The 27,208-nt window shown below is 39.2% G+C and overlaps 1 protein-coding gene across 7 annotated transcripts in view; it reads left to right on the top strand.

The window, feature by feature from the left end:
* The window catches only part of MYO3A (myosin IIIA), a 173,612-nt gene that overhangs the window by 46,835 nt on the left and 99,569 nt on the right, over positions 1–27,208 (top strand). For 3 of the 7 annotated variants that reach the window (XM_070800833.1, XM_019973123.2, XM_070800834.1), the window contains exons 7-10: positions 1,421–1,497; positions 7,992–8,137; positions 11,307–11,372; positions 14,807–14,962. In XM_070800833.1, coding sequence (XP_070656934.1) covers positions 1,421–1,497; positions 7,992–8,137; positions 11,307–11,372; positions 14,807–14,962 — 445 coding nt within the window. The other 4 variants (XM_070800838.1, XM_070800837.1, XM_070800835.1 and 1 more) reach the window with 4 other exon arrangements.

The raw sequence follows: 27,208 nt of genomic DNA on the forward strand, positions 1-27,208 counted from the left end.
AAACGTACCACTTAGGCCTCAGCTCAAGTGTATTTCCACCAGTGAAAGGCTCTTTTGACTGAATATGAGCTTTGAATTTTCATGACCTTTGAATTTGATACCTCATCTTGGAGTTTTAAACGTATTAAACATCAATTAGTGTCTTTGTTCTACTTGACTTATAAGGTGAACAGCCAGAGCCTAAAACAAATGTGACACCCAGGAGGTACTTTTCAAAACAAGGATGTCAGGGAGTTAAAGTTCACAATTTGGAACTAACAGAAGGAGAAGAGAGACACAGGTTGAGATGGTTGGATGGCATCACTGACTCAATGGACATGAGTTTCAGCAAACTCCAGGAAATGGTGAAGGACAGGGAAGCCTGGCGTGCTGCAGTCCATGGGGTCGCAAAGTGTCGGACATGACTTAGCAACTGAAAAACATGAAGTCCAGAGTGAGGTCAAGGGAAGAAGCATCGTGAAGCCAGAGGAGCAGAAGTATGAGCCGTGAGGAGGGAGACTATACTCCAGATTTTCTTAAGAGCCAGTTATGATTGTATCTAACCAGATAGAATTGATGGGATGACAAGATTGAAATATTTCGTTAAACTTCCTCATTGTAATCTTTCTGTGTATAGTCTCTCTAAAGGAAAATAACTGATCCTGTTGATGCTGTTGGTTTAAATATTAATAGATGTGATGGACTGGCCAAAAGTTCATTCAAGTTTTCTTATAACAGCTTATGGAAAAACCTGAGTGAACATTTTTGACCAACCCTAATAATTTATTTGAAACTTCCCGTCAGGTGTGATTTATCCCAAGATGATAGATGGAAAATAATTTTATTTGCATTCACAAGTCACCTGCTATATGTATGCCACCATATGAAACAATCCAGTTCACTAGAATTTAATAGTGGGCTGCTGCTGCTGCTGAGTCGCTTCAGTCATGTCCGACTCTGTGCGACCCCGTAGACGGCAGCCCACCAAGTCCTCTGTCCCTGGGATTCTCTAGGCAAGAATAATGGAGTGGGTTGCCATTTCCTTCTGCATTAGTAGTGAGAGGAAGGAGCAAAGGGAGCCTACCATTCAAATCAAAACTATGTACAAAAATATGCAATACAGACAAATAGTTTAAAATCTAGAAAGTCAAGGCTGTAGAGATTAGTATAATCTGGAGCAGATGAAGTCAGCATGGGGGAATTTAAGCTTGACATGGGGCTTTAAGTTTGAATAGGTTTGGATACGAGAAATAGGAAATAGGAGGACCGTTGTATGTCTTGGCTATGCAGACATCCTGAGTTTGGATGCCTTAAGGTGAAGTTCAAGTCCAGTGGCAGCTATAAGAGAATCATATTTGTTTGTAAGCAGATTTATTGCAGTTGAAATCTCCTTGACCTGAGTAATGAATGCAAGAAAGTAAGTCTCGTCTCTTCCTTCCAGGCGTGTCTGCTCAGCTCACCAGCACCTGGCACCGTCGGAACACATCTGTAGGAACGCCGTTTTGGATGGCTCCTGAGGTTGGATAGAGTTTTTTTGAGGGAGACACATTGTGTGATTGATCCTTTCTGAGTTTTGTTTTCATGCACGCTGTAGCTCCGTATGTGTGTTAGAATCTACTGGAAGAAAATGTCAGTTGTGTTGTCTATATGTGAGATATTTGCGTGTGTGAGGAGTGACATGGGAGATGATAAATGGGCTGTGAGCGAATATATGAATACACGAAAGACTGAATGAATAAGTCAGATGAGGTAGAGAGAAACTACAGTGGAATAGCACAGGTTTGAATTGCAGGTCTACTTACCTGCAAATTTTTGTCAATAAATATAGTGCCTGTATTGTCATTTTACAGTTTTTCTTTTTTTATTGAAGTATAGGTGATATACAATGTTGTGTTTCTGCTGTACAGCAAAGTGATTAAGTTATACATATATATGTTCTTTTTCATATTCTTTTTCATTATAGGTTATTACAAGGTATTGAGTATAATTCCCTGTTCTGTACAGTTGGAGAAGGCAATGGCACCCCACTCCAGTACTCTTGCCTGCTAAATCCCATGGATGGAGGGGCCTGGTGGGCTGTAGTCCATGGGGTCACCAAGAGTCAGATACGACTGAGCGACTTCACTTTCACTTTTCACTTTCATGCATTGGAGAAGGAAATGGCAACCCACTCCAGTGTTCTTGCCTGGATGGGGGAGCCTGGTGGGCTGCCGTCTATGGGGTCGCAGAGAGTTGGACACGACTAAAGTGACTTAGCAGCAGCAGCAGTACAGTAGAATCTTGTGGTTTATTCCTTTTATACATAGTAGTTTGTATCTACTAATCCCCAATCTCATTTTACAGATCTTTAAATTAACTAAATATGGGGAAAAGTTTGTGTTTAATCAGAGCTCACAATGTATGGATTCAAAAGAACCAGGGTTTGAGACCTGGTTCTAGCCAAACTGTTTCAGCTTCCTGCCCTTGGGTGAGTCATATATCAGTTTCTCTGTTTTTGAGGCAGAGATAGAAGTATGTGGATTTTCGACTGTCAGGAGATTGGAACCCTTAACCCATGTATTTCTCAGGGGTGAGCTATACTCACAACCTTATGTTTTCATTAAATATACTTTTTATTGGAATATAATTGCATTATAATGCTGTGCTTCTGCTGTACAACGAAGTGAATTAGCTGTATGTATACATATACCTCCCTCTTGAGCCTCCTTCCAACCCCTGCTTCCCCATCCCCACCCTTTAGGTCATCACAGAGTGCCCAGCTGAGCTCCCTGTACTATACGATAGGTTCTCATTAGTTATTTATTTTGTACACAGTAGTGTACATGTCAATCCCAAGCTCCCAGTTCATCCCACCTTACATTTCCTCTGCTGTGTCCACATGTACCTTCTCTAAGTCTGCATCTCTATTCCTGCCCTGAAAATAGGTTCATCTGTACCACTTTTGTAGATTCCACATATATGCATTAATATCTTTCTGACTTACTTCACTCTGTGTGACAGACCCTAGGTCTATCACATCTCTACAGATGACCCAACTTTGTTCTTTTTAATGGCTAATATTCCATTGTATGGGCTTCTCCGATATCTCAGTGGTAGAGAATCTGCCTACAATGCAGGAGACGCAGGAGACCTGGGTTCGATCCCTGGGTCCAGAAGATCCCCTGGAGGAGGGCATGGCAACCCACTCCAGTATTCTTGCCCAGAGATTCCCGTGGACAGAGATGCCTTGCGGCCATGGTCCATGGGGTCACAAAGAGTTGGACATGACTGAGTGACTGAACGCATATTTAGTACATAGCATATTCCATATTAAAAAACAGAGACATTACTTTGGCAACAAAGGTCCATCTAGTCAAGGCTATGGTTTTTCCAGTGGTCATGTATGGATGTGAGAGTTGGATTGCAAAGAAAGCTGAGCACCGAAGAATTGATGCTTTTGAAGTGTGGTGTTGGAGAAGACTCTTGAGAGTCCCTTGGACTGCAAGGAGATCCAACCAGTCCATTCTAAGGAGATCAGTCCTGGGTGTTCATTGGAAAGACTGATGCTGAAGCTGAAACTCCAATACTTTGGCCACCTCACGTGAAGAGTTGACTCATTGGAAAACACTCTGATGCTGGAAGGGATTGGGGGCAAGAGGAGAAGGGGACGACAGAGGATGAGATGCCTCGATGGCATTACAGACTTGGTGGACGTGAGTTTGAGTGAACTCCGGGAGTTGGTGATGAACAGGGAGGCCTGGCATGCTGCGATTCATGGGGTTGCAGAGTCGGACACGACTGAGTGACTAAACTGAACTGAACTGACCTCATCTTTATTCATTCTTCTGTCAGTGGACATCTAGGTTGCACATATCTCTGTTAATGATATTTAGATTTTGTTTTTAAGTTGGATAGAAATATAAAAGTGCCTTTTTTGTTGTTCAGTTGCTCAGTCTTGTCTGACTCTTTGCGACCCCATGGACTGCAACATGCCAGGCTTATCTGCTCTTAACCATCTTCTGGAGTCTGCTTAAACTCATGTCCATTGAGACAGTGAAATCATCCAACCATCTCATCCTCTGTCATCCCGTTCTCCTTCTGCCTTCAGTCTTTCCCAGCATCAGGGTCTTTTCCAATGAGGTGGTCTTCACATCAGGTGGCCAAAGTATTGGAGTTTCAGCTTCAGCTTCAGTCCTTTCAGTGAATATTCAGGGTTGAATCCCTTTAGGATTGACTGGTTTGATCTCCTTACTGTCCAAGGGACTCTCAAGAGTCTTCTCTAGCACCGCAGTTCAAAAGTATCAATTCTTTGGTGCTTAGCCTTTTTTATTGTCCAGTTCTCACATCCATACATGACTACCGGAAAAACTATAGCCTTGAGTATACGGACCTTTGTCGGCAAAATAGTCATTTCTGCTTTTTAATACGCTGTCTAGATTTGTCATTGTTTTTCTTCCAAGGAGCAAGCGTCTTCTAATTTCATGGCTGCCGTCACCATCTGCAGTGATTTTGGAGCCCAAGAAAATAAAGTCTCTTACTGTTTTCCATTCTTTCCCCATCTATTTGCCATGAAGTGGTGGGAGCAGATACCGTGATCTCCGTATTTTGAATGTTGAGTTTTCAGCCAGCTTTTCACTCTCTTCTTTCACTTTCATCAACAGGCTGTTTAAATTCCTCTTTGCCTTCTGCCATAAGGGTCATGTCATCTGCATATCTGAGGTTATTGATATTTCTCCCCGCAATCTTGATTCTAGCTTGTACTTCATTCAGCACAGCATTTCACATGATGTAGTCTGTATATAAGTTAAATAAGCAGGATGACAATATACAGCCTTGACTTTATTTAAAATCAGATGTGGGCTTTTAACCTATATTTATAGTAGGTCCTATGTTGAGTGTCTCTGCTTAGGGCCACATCACACCTCGAAGATTCTTTTGAGCATAACCTGTGGGAAGATGTAAAAAACTGCTAAAATAGTTGAGGAAAAGTTTTCTAGAGTTACATCTTTTCTCCACAGTCACTTTAATGTTAATGCTTTTAATCCTTTTAGTTATATTTATCCGTAAAGAACATTTATGTTTGAAAACTCTGCCGTCTTTGGGAAAAGCTCTGCTATTTGCCTACATCTTTCTAGAGAGTGACAGGAAGAGAAGTAATTTAAATACTACATTAATATTGCAAAATCATAGAATTAAATTTGCTGGTGTGCTGTTCCTATGTTGATACTAATTCAATTACTACTTGCAAAAAAAGTTAAAATGTAAGTGTATTGTAAAATATGGAGAAATGATAAATTATCTTAAACTTTAAAAATAAAATATGTGTAGACTGTATAGTCATATAAGCAAAAACAAAATTAAATAAAAGAATTTCCAATGTGGGTTTTTTTCTTCAATTCTGATATATTACTAGTGTTTTAAAAGCTTGTGAAAAGTTTAAAAATAAGAAATTAATAACATCTAGCTGTAATACCAAGCTTTATATCTTATCTACATATATGAATAATTACTATAATAAATGCTATAATATAACTATGATTTCTATTAAATAATTAATAGTCTAGTTTTATATTTTTAATATACTAATTTATAGTAACAAAGCCATTATTATATTTTAAGTTTGTCATTTAGTAAAAACTATTTTGATTAGTAGATCTTAGAAGCACTCTATGAGTAAAGTTAATATTTTTATCTAAAATATAACTATTAGAGTAATAAATGAGTTAATAATTAAAATTAATACTCCTTACTATGCAATTATTAGACAGTCGTTTTACTGATAAGTCATTATTTACTATTAATAAGCCTGCTGCTGCTAAGTTGCTGCTAAGTCACTTCAGTCGTGTCCGACTCTGTGTGACCACAGCCCACCAGGCTCCCCCGTCCCTGGGATTCTCCAGGCAAGAACACTGGAGTGGGTTGCCATTTCCTTCTCCAATGCATGAAAGTGAAGAGTGAAAGTGAAATCGCTCAGTCGTGTCTGACCCTCAGCGACCCCATGGACTGCAGCCCACCAGGCTCCTCCGTCCATGGGATTTTCCAGGCAAGAGTGGTGGAGTGGGGTGCCATTGCCTTCTCCCATTAATAAGCCTACTGTAGCACAGACATGGTTTGAAAGTGCTTTCCTGCTCAGCCAACCAATAATATATAAAAGAGAAAGGTTCACTGTGGTCTTTTCAAATTATCCTATAGATATATGTTTAACATTTTGTGCATATTATATTCATTTAGCATTTGCCAACTTTTGAATGATTGGCAATACTTCAGTAAATTTCCGCTTACCTAGAATTGTTGAAGAATGTGTTTTGAATAATCAACTATTTAGTTAATGAAGACATCGCATAAATACCAGCTCTTTGTTATTCAGGTCTAATTTCTAAGAATTAGAAAACAACAAGGTAAACAAGGTTGTTTAAATCAATTATAAGTTGAAAAGTGGTATTCTTGATTTGACATCCTTTTCAATTAAATTCTAGACCAAAGGTAGCATTTGTTTATTATGTAAAGCCATCCTTCCCAGAATATGTGTGTTTCATGGTGAAGGCGAGACAGTGGCTGTGATAGGTTACCATGTAACTTATCGTACAAGCCAGGACAATTTGGAGAGTGAACCGGGAAGGTATTTATAATGAGTCTAGGGAAGTGAGCGTAAACTAAGAATGTCATGGGTACATTGTGCCCACTGTGCCAGCATAGGGATGTTTTAATGTGTTAAATTTGATGTTAAGTGGAGTCAGAAAGGTGAAACCCTATTCCAGACAGGATCTTAGATTTCTTTTATCTCATTTCATATTACTGTAATTTAATGATAAGAAGTCTAACCTGCCATCATCCCCAGATTATGTTTTATTTATCTCGTGAGTTGGCATTCACAACATGTAAAAATTTTTTTCTTGTCAATGACATCCTGTGATTAGTGGAATTTTAAAAAACCTGATTGTAGCTTAACAGAGACTTTGCCGACAAAGGTCAGTATAGTCAAAGCTATGGTTTTTCCAGTAGTCATGTATGGATGTGAGAACTGGACCATAAAGAAGGCTAAGTGCCGAAGAATCGATGCTTTTGAACTGTGGTGCTCGAGAAGACTCTTGAGAGTCCCTTGGACTGCAAGGAGATAAAACCAGTCAATCCTAAAGGAAATTAACCTTAAATATTCATTGGAAGGACTGATGCTGAAGCTGAAGCTCCAGTACTTTGGCCACCTGATGTGAAGAGCCACCTCATTGGAAAAGACCCTGATTCTGGGAGAGATTGAAGGCAGGAGGAGAAGGGAGAGACAGAGGATGAGATGGTTAGATAGCATCACCAACTCAATGGACATGAGTTTGAGCAAACTGGGGGAGATAGTAAAGGATAGGAACCCTGGTGTGCTGTAGTCCATGGGGTCACAAAGAGTCAGACACAACTGAGCAACTGCACGACAACAGGATTTACTGTCTAGTGTGCTCCCAGGTAACTACTAACATCTTATCAATGTTTATTTTTATCCAGTTATTTTTCTCTTGTTGATGGCATAAGCCTTTTTGTATTTCTCAACACTTGTCGCATTTTTGCCTTCAAGTTGTCAAAAAAGATGGAGGCCATATACCTAGGCTTCCCGCAAGCTTATTTTTCTTTGTATCCTTCAATTTTTGTTAAAGATGTGTTCTTTATCTTTGCCAAGATGAATGACTGTATTTACTAATCAAATGTTTATCAGATGATTATCATTGCACAAGTTTAAGCTGTATGTTTGATCCCATCCCTTCCCATTAGGTATACTTTTTCATTCCCCTTTCTGTTTTGCATTTTCAAAAATACTTTTTTTTTTCATAGACTTCTTCCCTTATTGTTTTCAATCCTGCTAAGATATTCTGCATTCTTAGAATAAAACTGCTGCTACTAATCATAATTTGAGGTTTTACTTCCCCATGTTACTGCCTTGGCTGGGAGCTCTCAAAGCTCGTGAGTTTGAATACTTACACATCATTCTAAGCATTTTCCTATGTGCTTATTGAAGTTGTAAGCTTCCTTTTTCTTTCATTTTCTACTAGGTGATTGCATGTGAACAGCAACTGGATACAACTTACGATGCCAGATGTGACACGTGGTCCCTGGGGATCACAGCCATTGAGCTGGGGGATGGAGATCCTCCACTAGCTGACCTGCATCCCATGAGAGCACTTTTCAAAATACCCAGGTCAGAGGGCTCTCACGTGGGTCCAGTACCTGCCAATTTTCTCTCTTCCTCCAGCCACTGAATCCTTGTCAAGCTCTTCATGGAAATATCCAGATATATTCCAAAAGGTTGGGAGCAGAGTGGCCTGGAATATCATTCTGCTTCTTTCAAGACACTGTTTTTGTACCGTAGTTTTATTTTCCCTGGTCTAAGTACAAGAGCTTTCTTTTGGTATTGTGTGTTTTTTTTGTTTTTTTTTTTTCTTTAGCAAGGATTTGAGCTTGGAAAACAGCACTTCCTATCACTCTTGATTCACTCCCAGATTCGTCAGTGAGGCTCCCTGGTCCACAGTCCGTGTAACAGTAATGTGCTCTGTTCTGCTCTTATCAATCTAACAATTTTTTATTACTTGCTAACACTTCCCTTTCTTTAGAGCTTTAAAATGATAGTATTAATAAAGTTAGAAGTAGAATTTTTGATAAAATAATAATGATTTTAAATATGTTAGTGTTTTGAATATATTAATATAAAACATTAAGCTTAGAAAAATAATCTCTTTGGAGCCAGGAAGGCACTTTCCTGTGTAGACACCTCCCCTTTTATATGTGTTGTCAGATTTTCCCTCTTGCTTATCACTAATTAAACACTGTGTATGTTTTGGTTAGTTCCTAGATATTTCAGAAAACTGACATGAAAAGACTGCCTATTTTTATTATACATGTATTATCTTTTAAAGACTTTCTTTTCAAAATATTATTTATTTTTTATTTTTGGTTGCATTGGATCTTCATTGCTGTGCATGGACTTTCTCTAGTTGCAAAAAACAGGGGCCAGTCTCTAGTTGTGGTGCTCAGGTTTCTCATTGTGGTGGCTTCCGTTTTTGAGGAACGTGGACTCTAGGGCACGTGGGTTTCAGTAGCTGCAGCCTGAGGACTCAGTAGTTGTGGCTCGTGCATTAGTTGCTCTGCAGCATGTGGAATCTTCCTGGACCAGGGATGAAACTCATGTCCCTTGCATTGGCAGCTGGATTCTTATCCACTGTATGGTCAGGGAAATCCTAAAGACTTTCTTATGGATTTTGCCTGCTATCTTAATTTTAATGAAATGCACAGAGAGGGCCTATGGGAACATGGGTCCAGGGTGGAGAGATGAGGTATGCTAAAATTTGTTCCTACACTCTCCATTAAATAAATTGTGGGATCCTAATGCCTGTAGAACATTGAATCATATGTAAAAGCCTGGTCGGGGGTGGTTCCAGTCCGAAAGAAATAATGCCAATATGACCTATTCATTTCCAAATAGATCTATTTAGAATATTTGGGATGGAATTAAATTAGTGTAAAACATTCAAATTTGTTTTTAAGTTTACCTTGTAATTTTCTGTCCTGCCTGTATTTACTGAGTTATAATACCTTAAATATATATCATCCTTTCCATAACAATTTCAATGTATCTCTAAGGTCTTACTGTTTATAAAATATATTGCTTATTAATAAGTGGGGCTTCCCAGGTAGCACTAGTAGTAAAGAACCTGCCTACCAATGCAGGAGATGTAAGAGATGCAGGTTCAATATCTGAGTCAGAAGATCTCTGGAGGAGGGCATGGCAACCGATTCCAGTATTCTTACTTGGAGAATCCCATAGACAGAGGAGCCTCACAGGCTACGGTCCATAGGGTCGCACAGAGTCAGACATTACTGAAGCAACTTAGCACACACAGAAAGTGTGGAAATGAGATTACAGAAAAAGAGCAGAAAACCTGCTCTGTATCAGGTCTAAGGCATTTCATTAAATTTGAGGAAAACCAACAGAATCTGTATATCCTAATTCCTGTTGTCATTCTGTATGTGAGATGAAGCGCTGTTTTCCCTGAGCTATTTAAATTATGGTTTATATTAACATAGTTAGCCCAGGGTTATTACTCTTAATGATGATGCCACATGAAAGAAGGATGCTACTGTTGATCTATATGGTACCTGTGAGCAAGGCACCTCTGGAAACTGCACCATCTCAGTTGTTTATTATTCCTTGTGCCGCCAGTATATCTTTAAAATAGAGTTCTAAGAATACTGACTGAAGAAATAATTAGGAAAAAAGGAGGATCTGTAAAGCTACCTAGTTCTGAATGTTCTAAAATCATCAAAATCTTGCTCTACTCAAAGCAAACCAGTAAATCTCTTAGAAGAGTTTTTCAGAACAAGAAGCCAAGCAAAATTGTTGGAGAAAAGAATTACTTCTTTTAATGTGCAAATCAGCAATCTTCAAATAGTCCTAAGGATTGTAAAATGAGCTTTCAGTGTGATCTAGTGGATGAGTAGCTGCACTTTTCTTTAATGAGCCTGTACAGACTGTACATTAATTTCATTTTAAGCTATTTAAGGAGTAAAGCAGAGCTGAAGACAAAGTATTTCCATTCCACTAATGAAAACAAAGAGCTGTTGGAATTAACATAAAGCGGTACTTCAGGATATTCAACTATCACGGTTATCGTGGTTGATCAGTGTTGCTTGATTACAGTTAGAGATCAGCCTCATTTTCAGATGATGTTCCTTTGTGTTCATGAACATCACAAAAAAGAAAAGATTTGTTCAGCTTAAAATGAAAGGAATTAATAACAGAATCTTGCAGTGGCATTCAGAGCTTTATTGCCAATCATATTTTCCAGTTCCTTACTTTTGTAATCTTGTTTCTGGCCATCTACCCAAGTAACAACAGAACAAGTCATAAAGGCACTCTTCTATAAAGGCTTCTCTGCTAAGGTTTCTTGCATATTCTGAATAATCCTCCTTTCCAGTCACCTTTGTGTCTCCTGAACATCAGAGATTTTTGTAAGACTCAAAGTAAAAAAATCTTTTCCCCAGGAGCCATTGTTTCTAATCAGCTAAGTATTTATGTTTTCCTCTAGGGCTCTCAGTTCAAAGTAAGAAGGTTGTTTCGAAGAAAAAAAGAAAGATCAGCTGGGGAAAAAATAGGTATATTATGTGCTTTCAGAGAAGCAAGAGACCTGTCATTCCATATAAAGAATGATTAATAACTAATTATCTGTCTTTGAATTGGAAAATGATGGTAATACTTGATTATACCTGGCAGGATTTGAATGCAGTGATGCATTAGTCTGTCCAGTCCTGCCTATTAATTTTGTCCTGCCTGGCCAATGTGTACTATCCAAACTTGTATCTTATTTTTCTAGGAATCCACCCCCAAAACTGAGGCAACCTGAGATATGGTCAGCAGAATTCAATGACTTCATCAGCAAGTGAGTAACAATAGAGTTTTTTCTTTTTATTATTATTTTTTTGATTTTGATGTGGGCCATTCCAGGTGGCACTAGTGGTAAAGAACCCAGCTGCCAATGCAGGAGACTTAAGAGCCCCAGGTTCGATCCCAGAGTCAGGAAGGTTCCCTGGAGGAGGGTATGGCAACCCACTCCAGTATTCTTGCCTGGAAATCCCATGGACAGAGAAGCCTAGCAAGCTACAGTCCATAGGGTCACACAGAGTCAGACATGACTGAAGCGATTTAGCAGGCACACATTTTTAATGTCCTTATTGAACTTATTACAATATTGCTTCTGTTCTGTGTTTTGGTATTTTTTTTTTTTTTTTTTGCCAGGAAGCATGTGGGATCTTAGCTTCTCGACCAGGGATCGAACCCACACCTCCTGCATTTGAAGACAAAGTTTAACCATTGGACCACCAGGAGAGTCCTTAGAGTCTTTTAGAGGAGTCAAAGAAATTCCATCGTGCTCTATGACTTTGAGATGGGCCTTTTATAATCATTCCTCCAAGCTTCTGACTCTCCTCTTTATCTATTAAATAACCCTAGAGGTTCCCATGATCTTCATCAAAACAAGCATTTGTAGTGTCTTCTGAATGTTCAGTGAACTTATTATTGTTTCGATAATGATCTCAGGGTCACATTCATTCTATCAATGACTGTGCTTCTGCAGACGTTGCATCACCCATGAATGGTTTCTTCTGTCCACTTGCCTTTTGCAATCTTGCCCTTAGCATCTCCCACCTTCTTACCAATCATATAGTCAGTCAGTTATTTAGCCCTTCAGTTATCTGCATCACTAATTCTTATCACAGCCAGGGAGTTTTCATTACACTTGGTAAGTCAGATAATCATACAGATAAAATCTTAGATATTTGAAAATAACTTTTAATTTGACAGATGTTTAGTATAAATGCAGTGCCTCCAGACAACTGAGCAGAAGCTATGCATCAGCTATTTCTAAATCTGTCCATGAAATTTTTTTCACAGTCTTTCTCATGACTTCACCTTGAAAAAATAAGGGAAGGGATGACTGAAGGTTTTGAATGGGAGAGAAGGGGTCATTAAGCTTGAATGTGTCAAACTTCACTCAGAAAATGTAAAAAGGGAAAAAAAGTAGAGGAACTAATCATGTTTGTCACATTGAAATTGCTGGTTTTCATACCAAGAATATCTGCTTGTTTCTATAAAGGTAAGAGGCTGATTTAAGGGTTATGCAAACACAAGAAAGTGGCAATGTTTTTTCTTTTAGTTTCTACTTAACTAATCATTGCTACATATGTACTACACACTGCATAATATTTAATGAACTGCAGCCGAATTCCTTAGATCTCATAGGAGAATCGTTGGTAACTTTGAAGTGTTCCCCACGACTTGTAGTCATGACTCATGTGGGCAGATCCTTCCATGCGGATCCGTTAATGCAGCTTGGTGACTTTGACATATTCCATACAGTTTCACCTTTGAGAAGCATTTCCTCTTTTCCTTCAGGCAGTTAGGTCTCTGCCCGGGAAGCTCTTCCTGTCCTTGGTTCCTCTTCCTCTAATACCATTTCTTCTTTTATTTCACTCCCTGTTTAGAGATCTTGCTCCCTAAATAGACAGTAAACAACTCCAGGGCATCACATGTACCTTACTTTTCATTCTAAGTCCAGTGGCTGGCACACAGCAGTTTAACTGTTAAGGTTTTACCTGAATAAAATAATCTCCAATGTGATTAATCTCAGTACGTAGATACAAGTGTTGCAGGTGGCAGAAATTGACACATTGTGCTAAACTAAATGAAAACTAAAAGCATATCTTATTTTGAGACATTGTCATCCTTATTCTTTAGCATCTTTTAGCATCCCTGGGTAGTATCTCTTTGTGTTTGTAAGCTAAGTTGCTAGTGTCTGACTGTTTGCAACCCTGTGGGCTGTAGCCCACTAGGCTCCTCTATCCATGGCGATTCTCCAGGCAAGAATACTGGAGTGGGTTGCCGTGCCCTCCTACAGGGGGTCTTCCTGACCCAGGGATCGAACCCTTGTCTCGGACATCTCCTGTATTAGCAGGTGGGTTCTTTACCGCTAGCACCATCGTGGAAGCCAGTATTTGTTTAGTTAATTCCAGTAGAATAAATTGCCAAATTCTCATACCAGAAGGATTAACAATACAGATAAGAAGTGGCATGGCTCAGGTCAGGCTTGGGTTCCTTTTTGTTTTTTTCTATCCTCAAATGACAGCCCCACCCTGACCAGTTTCCTCATAACCATAGATCCTCAAAATCTCAGGACTGAAAGAGTACGCAGAACATGAATTCTTCTTGAACAGGGTGCGCTGAGAAGCCAATCAGTAATCCCTTGATAAAAATAATCTTACTTCCCAATGCTGCCCATTCCATCTTCTGTCAAAAAGTTCGGTCTTATATGGACCAAAAATCTATCTCTCTTTTAATTCTACCCATCGATCCTAACTTTTTTGTTTCCTTGCCTTGAAAACTAGTCTTAACTCCTCTTTCCAACATCTGAAGGCAGCTGATTAAACATCCGATGTTTGTTCCAGGGTTCCTCCTGTGATGCTGTTTCAGGTGCTCTCACCTGGTTGATCCTATCAAGAGGTATGATACACATTAGTATGTGTACTCTAGGACCTCAAAGCCCATCCACTGACATGGGATTTAAACATCCTCAGTGCATAAGCCAGAGAATGCAATACTCCAGTACTCTTGCCTGGAAAATCCCATGGACGGAGGAGTCTGGTAGGCTGCAGTCCATGGGGTTTCGAAGAGTCGGACACGACTGAGTGACTTCACTTTCACTTTTCACTTTCATGCATTGGAGAAGGAAATGACAACCCACTCCAGTGTTCTTGCCTGGAGAATCCCAGGGATGGCGGGCCCTGCTGGGCTGCCGTCTATGGGGTCGCACAGAATCGGACACGACTAAAGTGACTTAGCAGCAGCAGCAGTGCATAAGCCCTTGCACATGGGTTAGTAGTTTTATCACGTAGAAAGAAACAGATCAATTGAAAAACCTTTAAAAGCGTTAGTGAAGGGAGACTGAAAAGTTTGTTGTAATTTTAGATAAGCATTAAAACTGTAATGACTTCATTGTTGTTTATCTTTTGCTAAAAGAGACTTGGCAGTGGAGACTGAGTTCAATTAGCACTCTGCAGTAATGCTTGCTAGGAGGCAAGGAAAGTAGAATTTAGATGAAAGTTGGTTTCACTACAGCATAATCGCCCACAGATGTGTGCACTTTCACAGACATTAATTCCTCAGATTTCAGTTTTAACATTTTTTTGAGATATGTTTCTTGGGCTGAGCATCAACGAAGAACATCATTCCTTTGTGTTAGAGTAGTTTTTAGGACTGTGAATAATAAATTCAAAACTTTTAACTTATCTAATAATTGCATGTTCCTTTCTGCCAGTGCAGGTGTTTGACTAAGGATTATGAAAAGCGTCCAACAGTGTCAGATCTTTTACAGCATACATTCATTACTCAAGTTGAAGGCAAAGATGCGATGTTACAAAAACAACTCACAGAATTCATTGGCATTTATCAGTGCACAGGAGGCACAGAAAAGGCCAGGTAATCAAATAATATTTTGACTCCAAAAGTCCAAAGATCATTTAAAGAGTCTGACTGCTTTATAATCCAATGGTTGTTAAGGTGGGGAAAGAACTTCCTGGTTTAATTCTTTCAGTTCACTGGTTGTGGTTTGGAGATAAGGTAGTATTTGCATGAAGAGTAAATGTCTCAAGTTGAATTGCATCCTGATATTGGGAATATTACTGGCAGCATTTTTTAAACAACTTCTTCATAACAAAGGATATAAACTTCAATAGGTGATTAGTATTGGCTTATATTTTCTTGTATTTTTCTCCTCTTCTGTGAAGTAAGATACCTTATATTTGAGATTTAAAAATGAACATAACACTTGAAAAATTTTTTTGACATTATTATTTTTGGTATCATTTTCTCTGGTTGAATTATATTCAAAAGTCATTTTTAATGATCTATTATGTACAGTTTTCATAATTTTGACTATTTTTACAGCTTATAGATAGTATATATATTTATTTTATGGAGTTTAGAAGATACATAGAAGTATACAACATAAAATCAATTATAAAATTTAAATCTATACCTTCTAGTATCTTATTATTGGAAATACATTTAAAAACAAAATTGAAATATATATGTCCTGGAGCTTGCCTTCTTTCACTGGCTAGTGAAAGAATTTTCATATCTTTAAATATCCTTCTACCACAAATTAAACATTTTTAAATTTTATATTGAGTATAGTTGATTAACAATGATGTTTTAGTTTCAAGTATACAGGAAGGTGGTTCAATTATACATATACATGTATCTGTTCTTTTTCAAGTTCTTTTCTCATTCAGGTTATTACACAATATTGAGGAGAGTTCCCTGTGCTATTCAGAAGATCCTTGTTATCTATTTTAAATATAGCCATGTGTACATGTCAATCCCAAACTGCTATAATCATCCCACTTGTCCCAACATATGTGATTTTTAAACCACAGTACAAGGCAAATTTGAGGCACATTTCAAAGGATTAACAAGTGAAAGATGAATTTAAAAAATTGTCCAAACTTTTAGTGCTACAAGTGCCTGGTTCAGGCTGTCAATTATTTATTTAAGTGTGGGACTTTATGTAATGTACATGCACTAGAATGGGATTTTAATTTTACCAAAAGAAAAGAAAAGAAGGAAGCAGAAAAATCAGTAGGAAATAATAACAGGGTTCTTTCACTGCAATACAATACATCGCCCAATTTTACTTTCTATTTTCTGGGCAAGATAATTTTCCTCTAAAGTCTCTGACAATGTCATGGTGAGAATTACTCACCCTTAATACACAGGGCTTCTAAAATGCTATCCTGACTGCTCTCATAATAACTCCTTTTCATTCCCGTCTCCACATGTGTATTTCAAAGAAACTTGCTTCAAACTCAGCCAGTCCAACATGGAGCCTGTGCTGTCCCACCCCAAACTAGTTCTTTGTTCCTTTTATTTTTAGTGGCACCGCCACTCACCCCATAACCACCAGAAATCTCAGGATTATCTTGACGTATTTTTCTCTCCTACTTACATTAACAAGGCTAAATTTCTTACAGCCCCACTCAACCCATTATCAATTGTGATATAGTCCTTGCCACCATAGATATGATACGTTGAGACAGCATTTGTGTCGTCTCCATATTGACTGAGGCCAACTCAGTCTGGATGAGGTGCCCCACACAGGTCTGGCAGCTGAAGCAGCTGTAGATTCTGTGCTCTGTGTTCTCTGTCTTGGTCAGACTCTGCCACCAGCTCATGCCTTGATGAGACCTTTTCTCCTGGATTTCGCACAGATAATTCCTTTGCCTCTTATTTTGACCAAAATAAGATACTTAAAAGGGTCTTTCTTTTTAACTTAAAACCAGCATGTACATAACCATTATATAGAGTAGGAAGCTTCAGTCCCTAAAAGGAATAAAAATAATGTTCTGTGAGAGTTTGGAAGAAGCCAGCAGTACCTCCACTGGCAGTGACTCCGGGGCTTATCCAGGAAGCAGTCTTTAATCGACACTCAAGAGAGAAGCCAGACTTAACCCTGTGAAAATAGAATTACTGCTAGATGAACATTATTGCTCTAAGGACCAGCTTGAGCAAAATCATGAAAGCAAGGAGAAATACATTTAATCAGAACTGTAAGGAGGAAAATTTAGAAATAGGATTGGAGAGACACGCAGAGACCAGACTACAGAGAGCACTGAAAGTCAGGTTGAGTGAGCGGTTTGACCTGGGTTCCTGACAGCCCTGATAGGGCGGCCGAGGCCCCTGTGTCCTGCTGAGCACCCTCCTGCCATTGGTTCTAAAAGGTGAACTACAGATACACCAAGACAAATTGGGGCAGTAATCTTGAATACCTTTTGCTTTTCCTCCATGTTTCTTCCTGACTTTAAACTACTATTATTTTTCCAAAAGTGGGGAAGTTGGTCCTTATTATGTTGAATTATCAAAGCATTTAGTGGCTATTGTTGGATATTTTGAAATGATGAGCCTATTGACATAAACACTTATTTCTGTATTTTTGTGGGATGTTTTAGTTGGTGTGTGTGAGAGAGTGTGAATGCATGCGTGTGCATGTTTCTAAGTACATTTGATTTTGAAAAATTCAAATCTCATTTTGGCCAAAATAAGGGGTTGAACAAATTTTCCTTGGAAGATCTAGGAGAAGAGGTCTCATCAAGGCATGAGCTGATGGCTGTGTCCATTCAAGATCAATAACCTGAAAAGAGACTGATAATGTCAGTAATGTAGTAAGCTGGGAATGTAGTAAGCTCCCATCTAGGACCAGGAAATTTAGAAAAGAAATCATCACTTCTCCTTCCCAACCTGAGATATCTTCTTATGCCTTTCTTCACCACTTCCCCCTTCTGGAAAAGCTCCTAAATAAGGGCTGAATAGCTTTTAAACTTGGTCTCCAGGAACTTTATAAGGAATAGATGATTGAATCATTACTCCCTGGAAGACCATTATGAGCATATTTGTTCCTAAGGAGTAATAAATAAATTCAAATAAACAGGATAGGCAGTTGCTCACAAGCTTTTCTATTTTACAATGCAACATTCAAAAAACTAAGATCATGGCATCTGGTCCCATCACTTAATGGCAAATAGATGGGGAGACAATGGAAACAGTGACAGACTTTATTTTCTTGGGCTCCAAAATCACTGCAGATGGTGACTGCAGCCATAAAATTAAGAGATGCTTGCTCCTTGGAAGAAAAGCTATGACAAACCTAGACAGTATGTTTAAAAGCAGGGACATTACTTTGCTGACAAAGGTCCATCTAGTCAAAGCTATGGTTTTTCCAGTAGTCATGTATGGATGTGAGAGTTGGACCATAAAGAAAGCTCAGTGCTGAAGAATTGATGCTTTTGAACTGTGGTGTTGGAGAAGACTCTTGAGAGTCCCTTGGACTGCAAGGAGATCCAACCAGTCAATCCTAAATTTCCCTAAATTCAAGAAATCAGTCCTGAATGTTCATTGGAAGGACTGATGCTGAAGCTCCAATATTTTGGCCACCTGATGCAAAGAACGGATTCATTGGAAAAGACCTTGATGCTGGGAAAGATTGAAGGTGGGGGCGAACGGGGAGGACAGAGGATGAGATGGTTGGATGGCATCACCGACTCCATGGACATGAGTTTGAGCAAGCTCCGGGAGTTGGTGATGGACAGGGAAGCCTGGTGTGCTGCAGTCCATGATGTCACAAAGAGCTAGACACAACTGAGTGACTGAAGTGATCTCCTTTCCTGAGTTCTTTCATTAGTCTCTTAGGTAGATAAATTTCATCATCTCATGGTAATTTTCAGAAAGCCTCCAACCCCTAGCTTCTTGCCTCTTGAACTTGAAGCCTAGTTTAGCTAGGCAAAATATACTTAGATTAGTGTTTCTTTTCCTGGAAGTATTACATACATTGTTCCACCATCTCTTAGGCAGTGTGTATTGCTGTTGTAAGAACCAAGGCAATGACATTTCTCCCTTTGCTCCTGGGGCTGCTTCTGCACAGTGCCCATAAGGTTTTCATAATTTTGCCCACCTGTGTCTTCTTGTCAGTCTTTCCATATCAATTTTGCCTATACCCTGTGGTGTGTGGGAGCCCACACCTCTGGCTTATGAGAGCCAGTTGGGTCTTTGTTCTCTTCTTGGGTTTTGTGTGCTCAGACCACATGCTTATCACATCTGTGACCTCAGTCATGTATATTCTGCATTTTGTTGCTTTTCTCTCCTGATTTTCCTCCATTTCTTTTCTGAATTGAGCTGACTCAGTTTTTCTTTTGCCTACCTATCTCTTCATTAAAGTTTTGTGCCCCCTCTTAAAGATTTTTCTCTTTTAATGAGACCTCATCTAAGAAATGTCTATGAGGGATGGAGAACTTTTTGTCTGAACTTTTCCTATGATTCTTTCATATGGCATATACTCTTCTTCTGTCTTTTGCTTATCACTCTTCCTCCTCCTTTTTTAAAAATTACAAATATGTGGTGATGAATCTCATCTCAAATGGGACTGGGAACAGCTGTGTTCTAGCCAAAAAAAAAGTGGGCACGATGGACGGGTGAGTCGGCAAGTCTTTAGTTTGAATTAGGTTGTTTCTCTTGAACATCCTCTCACCACACCTGTATTTTCTCTCTCTTGACACATCTCCCCTCAATTTTGAACCTTGAATAGGTCAGAGTACAGGGCCATTAGTTGGAACGAGCCCAGGTAGCACCATTTTATTCTTTATGGCCCACGACACAAACCCATCATGACCATCTTTTTATATCATCACATAGCAACTGCTTCTTTTCCCTTTGTTTTGCCTCCCCCTGGCCACTGGCCACCCTCTATTGGACAAATATGTGATCATTGTTCCCTGGTCTTCTGCAGCTCCTCACCCTCTTGCTCTTTGGCATGTTGATCTGGTCTTATCAAGACTTTCACATTTCCGGCATGGCCCAACCATGCTCTAGGAACTGATAGCTCCAAGAAAGGCTCATTGGGTAGACCTATCAGGATGTGTGCTTTTTTTTTTTTTAAGTCTCTATAGATATTGTTTGAGTGCTAAAGAATTACGTGTCAGTTCTCAGCTTCTCTCATTTCAACACAGAGTTCACAGGATTTGGTAGTTGTGCTTTATAGACTGTGGTTTGGGACTGTGGCCATTTCTGTTTCTAATAAAGGAGACTTCTCTCTACTTGCCTTTCTTTTTATTTAGCAAGTCTTAAGGGAAGGGAATGAGCTTCCCTGGTGGCTTGGTGGTAAAAAATCCATCTGCAGTGCAGGAGGTGCAGGAAATGTGGTTTTGATTCCTGGGTCAGGAAGATCCCCTGGAGGAGGAAATGGCAACCCACTCCAGTATTCTTGCTGGAAAAATCCTGTGGATAGAAGAGCCTGGTGGGCTACAGTCCATAGGGTGACAGAGTCGGACATGACTGAGTGACTGAGCATGCAAGGAAAGTGGTTGATTGCTGTATGATCTTAACTTGAACTAACTGTCTCTTCTTAGTAAAGTAGGATGGGGTATGATGGATTAGATACGGTCACAATTTTTTGGACAATTCTTGCATTAAGAGTGGGATTCTGTGTTGTTTACCCTTGAACCTGGCATTTTCTGTGACTTCCTAGACAGCAAAAGAGACACTGATGTATAGAACAGTCTTATGGACTCTGTGGGAGAGGGAGAGGGTGGGAAGATTTGGGAGAATGACATTGAAACATGTAAAATATCATATAATAAACGAGTTGCCAGTCCAGGTTCAATGCACGATACTGGATGCTTGGGGCTAGTGCACTGGGACGACCCAGAGGGATGGTATGGGGAGGGAGGAGGGAGGTGGGTTCAGGATGGGGAACACATGTATACCGGTGGTGGATTCATTTTGATATTTGGCAAAACTAACACAATTATGTAAAGTTTAAAAATAAAATAAAATTAAAAAAAATAAAAATAAAATTAATCTTCAAAAAAAAAAAAAGATAGAAGAAGTAGTCCTATGATATTTTTGAGCCTAGCCTTGCTGAAAGCACTGAGCAACGCCCAGCCTGGCTAGAAAGGACTTCATGTGCTGAGGGACCAGCAGGGGTTATCAAAGTGACTAGCAGAGTATCAACTATTGACACCCAGCTGAGCAAGAGCTGAATCACAGGTGTGTCTGGCTGCAGCCAACTTGTCCATGAGCAATTTTGAGACATACTTATGGGGACTCTCTACGGCCACAAGAGTCCCACACTAGCATGTGCAGTCAAAGAGCAAGAAAAATTTGATTACTAGTATTATGACCCTTTTTTACACTTTTTCACTTTCACTTTCATTACGACATTTTGCTGTTCCTGTAAGAGCTTCTCTGGTGGCTCAGATGATAAAGAATATGCCTGCAATACAGGAGACCTGAGTTTGATCCCTGGGTCAGGAAGATCCCCTGGAGAAGGGAATAGCTACCCACTGCAGTATTCTTGCTTGGAGAATTTCATAGACAGAGGAGCCTGGCAGGCTGTAACCCATGGGGTTGCAAAGAGCTGGACATGACTGAGCTGTACCCATAAGTGGTGTGGGACAGCCCACACTGTGCCACTCCAGGAGACACTGTTCATTTCATATTTCCCCTGAATGCTCTCATGCCCAAGCACAGAGACATGCCATGAATGGTGCCCCCTGGAGTGGCACCATGTAGATTGTGGATGAGGAGCCTGAGAAGATTCTGAATACACTTGTTTTACAACACAAAATAGAGTCCCATCTGTCATGCTAGCTATGTATATGTAATGTTAGCACAAATAAAGAATTGGATAGAGTAAAAAGCTGACCCTGGCTCATTGTTTATTATTTTGGTCCTGATTTAGTTTGAAAAATTTTGTCCTCCTGAGGACTTTCACATAAAAATGCTTTCAGCAAATCTGTATGAGGGTGGAAACCTGTGATGTTTCTCTGAAGTTCATGTGGGCAGATTTATTGGGCATTTCCTTAATCTTTCTAACATCATTCAATGAAAGATTGTTTTACATTAGTATTTAGTATTGCAATATGCTGGTTCATTAGAGGGAAACCTAAATTTTATTAGATGTTAGGGCCACTTTACAAATTCTGAAAGCTTATATCAGATTCCCAAATTCCTATAATGTTCATGTTTCCCTTCATGTTCTAGAAGTCATTAATTATTTTAATTATGGCATTATCCATTTTTAGCTATTTTAATTTGACTCAAATTCTTACTTGTTCTTAAAATATTTGTACATTTATTTCCTATAGTTTTATAATTATTTTATCTAAAGAGGCTCCTGAAAGTGATCATATTTAATTTCATGACATAAAAATGCTATGAATACAACAAATGTATGCACTTAATTAGAGCAAAATATAACACAATTTTTAAAAAGAATAAAATTTTCCCCCAAATTCTGAATGTGTATCTTTTGGCCTTTCCCTCAAAGGCATTAGTCTTTTTTAAAAAAATTTAATCTAGAGAGGGAAAAAAAACAAACAAACCCTAAGGGATTATCAAGAGGCTTGACCTACTTATGAAGGTTGCAAGAAATACTGCAGTATTGCCTCCCTGTGTCTTTTCTTTCAAATTAGCAATAGCCTAGGATTTGACTGCATCCATTTTGGGGATTATTGCTATAAGGAAAAGACACATTTGCATAGGATTATTTCCTATTGAATTCTGCAGTGCCTCATAGGAGGCAGGACACTGAATATAGACACTTCTAATGTTTTTGCAGCAAAGAGAGGTGAAAGAATCGAGTGGAGGGCAGGGCAACCATTTTCCCCGAGTGCCTTCACATTTCTAGTCCTCTAAATATATATAGCTTCCCTTGTGGCTCAGCTGGTAAAGAATCCTCCTGTAATGTGGGAGACCTGGGTTCTATCCCTGAGTTGGGAAGATCCCCTGGAGAACGGAAAGGCTACCCACTCCAGTATTCTGGCCTGGAGAATTCCATGGACTGTATAGTCCATGGGGTCACAAAGAGTCGGACACGACTGAGCGACTTGCACTGCACTGCAAATATATTTTTACTTTCATATTAAAGACCTTAGTAATAAGTGTTTTGAGAGTAACTCCCTGGAAATTTGTACTTTAGTGAAATCTGTTAACCATCTTTTTGCTGGGAAAGAGGAGAGAAATATTTTTTTTTAAAGATAGTAGTTAAGGTTTAGAGCAGAAGATTTCAGCCTTTAAGTAGAATTCAGAATGACATGCCTCTCATCCCTTCCTGCCAGGCATGTAAAGCTTTATCTCTGGCTGCTCAGCTGTCCTAATCTTGTTTGCTTCCCCGTTTAGTTTTGTAATCTCTGCCAAAAAAAAAAAAGTGCTGTATTTAACAGAATTTTTAGTTTTGGAAGATTATGATTCACTTTGAAGTTAGATTTTTATACATTTATATAAATACAGCTGGTTTTTTTTTTTTTTTTAAGTGAAAGATCTGACATCACAATCCCCAGTGTTTTGTCAAAAAGAAGGAAAGGAAGGAAGATAAATAGCTAACTATGGCGATTCCAGTCTTGGGAATAGAAATTGCAGTAGAATACTATGACTTCATGGTTGTTTCTTCTATAGATTTGACTGTCCTACAAGATCCCCTCAAAAACAGTATATGTCTATTAACTATATAAGCATATATTTTATATATACTTATAAAATACAAATATATAAAATTTAAATACATTACCTAGACAGCCCAGCCTAAAATGTGGGTGTTGTTCCCTGTCCATGGATGAAAATGCAGCTCTCCTGTATTTAGTAAAATCCTGTAGAGGGTGGTCATCATTTCTGTTTGTGACAAGTTAAATTTGATATGCCAATTAAAGATGAAAGTAGAGTTATCCAGTAGGAAGTGGATATAGGAGTCTGGGCTTTAGGGGAGAAGCCCATGTTGGAGATAGTCATTGTCATTTGCTTATAAAGGTATTTAGTGCTGTGACACAAATGAGGTCACTGAATGTGAGGATTTAGGAATTTAGCAGGGGGAGAGGAGCCAGAAAAGGTAATTGAGGGATTGTGGCCCTTTAGGGAGGAAGAGCAGGGGAACGTGGTTGGTTGAGAACCACATAAACCCAGTGTTTTGAGGAGGGAACAGTTCTGCCAAAGAGTGCTGAAAATTTTAAAAACTGGAGTAATAATGAGTTTGGACACACAAGTTCTTCAGTGACCTCAACCAGATCCTCTCAGCAGAGTGGGGTGGAGGGCAGCCCCAGTTAAGAGAATTCTCATTAAGGAGAGGAATGAGGTGAGGAAGAGACACTGAATATGAACTACTCTTTAAGAAGCTCAGCTGTAAAAGGGGAGAGACAGGGCAGTAGCTGGAAGGCACTGAGGATCAGAGAGGTTTTTTTTTTTTTTTTTTAAAGATAAGAGATACTAGAGAACTTTGTACACTGATAGAGGGAAAGGTTGATGCCACCGAAGAGCAAGCAGGTGTACCAGCGAAACAGCTGGCCTTTGCCCAGAGCAGGGACATGCATCCTTGGCACCAGAGAGCAGGCTGTGAGGGTAAGAGGACACCAAGATGAGATCCTGTCGAGTTGTTTAAGAATTATGAGCGTGTGAAAAAGAATGAAAGGCGATATCAAAATGTCACCAGTGGTTATCTCTTGGGGATACAGTTACAGGTGATTTATTTTCTTATACCTTTTTTGGTATTTTTCAGTTTTTTTAAAAAGCTAAGAATATTTTATACACTTGTAAAAATGAACATGATAAAGATAATCGTACACTCTCCCTGACCCTTCATGCTATCATTCCTTAGAAAGTCAGACTGCATGCAACTCATCAGCTGTGTTTGTTCTTGGTTTTTTTTCGAGTATTTATTTATTAATATTTATTTGGCTGTGCTGGGTCTTAGTTGCTGCACTTAAGCTCTTGGTTGCAGCATGGAGAACCTAGTTCCCCAACAAGGGATTGAACCCAGGTCTCCTGCATTGGGGGCATGGAGTCTTAGCCTCTAGACCACCAGGGAAGTCCCTGTGTTTGTTGGAACCAGATCACTTTGCTGTACTGATGTTTTTCCTACAGCTACTTAACTCTATACATTGAAGGAATTGTGCTACCCCATCTTTACAACAAGATCCTACTTACAGAAACCATCTCTGCTTTTGGTTGTCTGTAAGCTAAGCATGAGGAGAAGAAAGCTGTCAGGAACTTGGCAGATGGGGGAATCACCAAACATTCTTGGCAAACACAGATGTCAGTTTCATGTCAACATCTAAAACCAGGTCACTCTAAAATAATGGCAGAGGAGTCACATTTACAGCAGAAACAGACATTATTTCTCAGTGGGAACATTTTTCTTCGGCCTCCAGATAATTATGTACAAAAGAGGAAGGGCTGTGTGAATGAACAGGGCCATCGAAAGTGTCTTAGAGCTGGGTACTGATGACATCTGTCACTCCAGTCATCGCCAAAGCTGATCTGCTCTTCTGGCTCGTCCAGCTGGGGTGTACTTCTTCCTCAGCATCATTTCAAAACTGCACAATTGGCCAAAAGGGTCAAACTGAAGATCGATAAAAACTAGTCTTTCAGGGCACACTGGTGAGAGCCTGTATGCCCATGGGTGTTACCAGTTGTGACTTTGTTAGTGGAATTTAAAGATGTCTAAGGACATTAAAACAAAAGTGTTGATTAGATTTCTGTTTAACAAAGGATTTCTGTACTATCCCAGTGGCTCCTGAATCACCTTAGAAGATAGAGCTTGATATTTACAAGACAATATTTTACCAAAGTAAAAGCAAATAAAGCTGTGGCATTACAATAGTACAACTGAATAGTAAGGATAAAAATTTAACATGCAGCAGCAAGAGTTGTTTCTTTTTTTCAGTGTGTAGAACTGAAATACAAGTGAAGCTATACTAACCACCCCTGAGGGTATTTCTGACCTTTTGACAACATAGAAAGGAAATATTTGTAGTTTGAAGCTATGTCTCCCCAGTCATACAGAGTAAATGAGAAATATAATCTGGTTAACAAGCTGTACTTTTCACAAGAAGACAAAAATCTTATTGGAAGAATGCTCTTTTCACAAGAGGACAAAAATCTTATTGGAAGGATGCTGACTTTGCCTTCTCCAAGTCTTACAGAAATTAAATCTTTAATAAAGTAACAAGAATGCAAATTAATTCTATAAAATGAAGGCAAAAGCAAAATGTAAAAAGTGTAGAAGTATCTTGAAAGATAGGATAATGATGAAGATTGGACAGTTTCCTTTGACAAATAATTATCATTCATTTATTCATCCTGCACATATATTGAGTACTTAATATGTTCCAGCTACTATTTTAGGTGTTTAAAATGTGTTTTCCATATGAGTACAGACTTTTATCTGTCTTAATAGCTTTATCCCAGCTCTGAACCGTGCCTGAAACATAATAGATGCTCCAGAAATTTAAATATTTTGTTGAATGAATGCAGTAGTAGATGTTGAAATGTACAGTTTAAGGCTCTACCATATTTTGTGTTTATGTATGTGTGTTTGGGGTGGGGGAAAGTCTGACAAATCAGAGCAGGCATGGTGATCTCATATTGATCCCTTGCTGACCTCCCTTTTCACAATTCTTAAAATTAAAGGGGGGATTTCCCAGGTGGTCCAGTGGTTAAAACTAGGTGCTTCCCACACAGGGGATGCGAGTTTGATGCCTGGTGGGGGAGCTAGGATCACACATGCAGCGAGGTATGGCCAAAAATAAAAAATAAATAAAAATAAGAATAATAAAACAATTTTTAAAGAAATACTAAAAAAATGAAAGAGAATTGGACTGAATATAATTTAGTGTCTTTTCTCAGTTTTATACCTTATGATGTGGTCCATTGTGTAACTTTTAAAATATTAAGATAATATTGTTGATTCAACTAATCATGCCACTTGAGAGAGTATAAGTGTGAGTCCTTCACTTGTGCTACTTTGTTGTCACAGCTATAAACTGCCTTTTTTTTTTTTTTTTGGCCCCATTGTCTCTATTATGTTTAAGACCCAACCGTGCTTTCTGGAGCAGTGATGGAGCTTTCACATCCACAGTGATGGCTGTGTCCAGTGGTCACTGGTGGTACAGATATACAGACATGGGAGAAATATAAATAGGCAGTCCCAGTGGCCAGGAGGCTTCTGTAGTTAAGCTGACCTCAGGGCCAGCAGTGCCGAACCTCCAAGCAGTGGGAGATGGGGTTGGGGGTGGTGGTGGGTGGAGTATGCTGGAGTATGCAGACACCGACGAGTGCCTTTCCACCACCTTCCTCCAGCACCTGTTACTGTTAGAGTCTGAGCACTGCAGTGACCCAGGGAGAGAA

This window comes from Bos indicus, chromosome 13 (genome assembly GCF_029378745.1).
Source record: "Bos indicus isolate NIAB-ARS_2022 breed Sahiwal x Tharparkar chromosome 13, NIAB-ARS_B.indTharparkar_mat_pri_1.0, whole genome shotgun sequence".
Taxonomy (NCBI): domain Eukaryota; kingdom Metazoa; phylum Chordata; class Mammalia; order Artiodactyla; family Bovidae; genus Bos; species Bos indicus.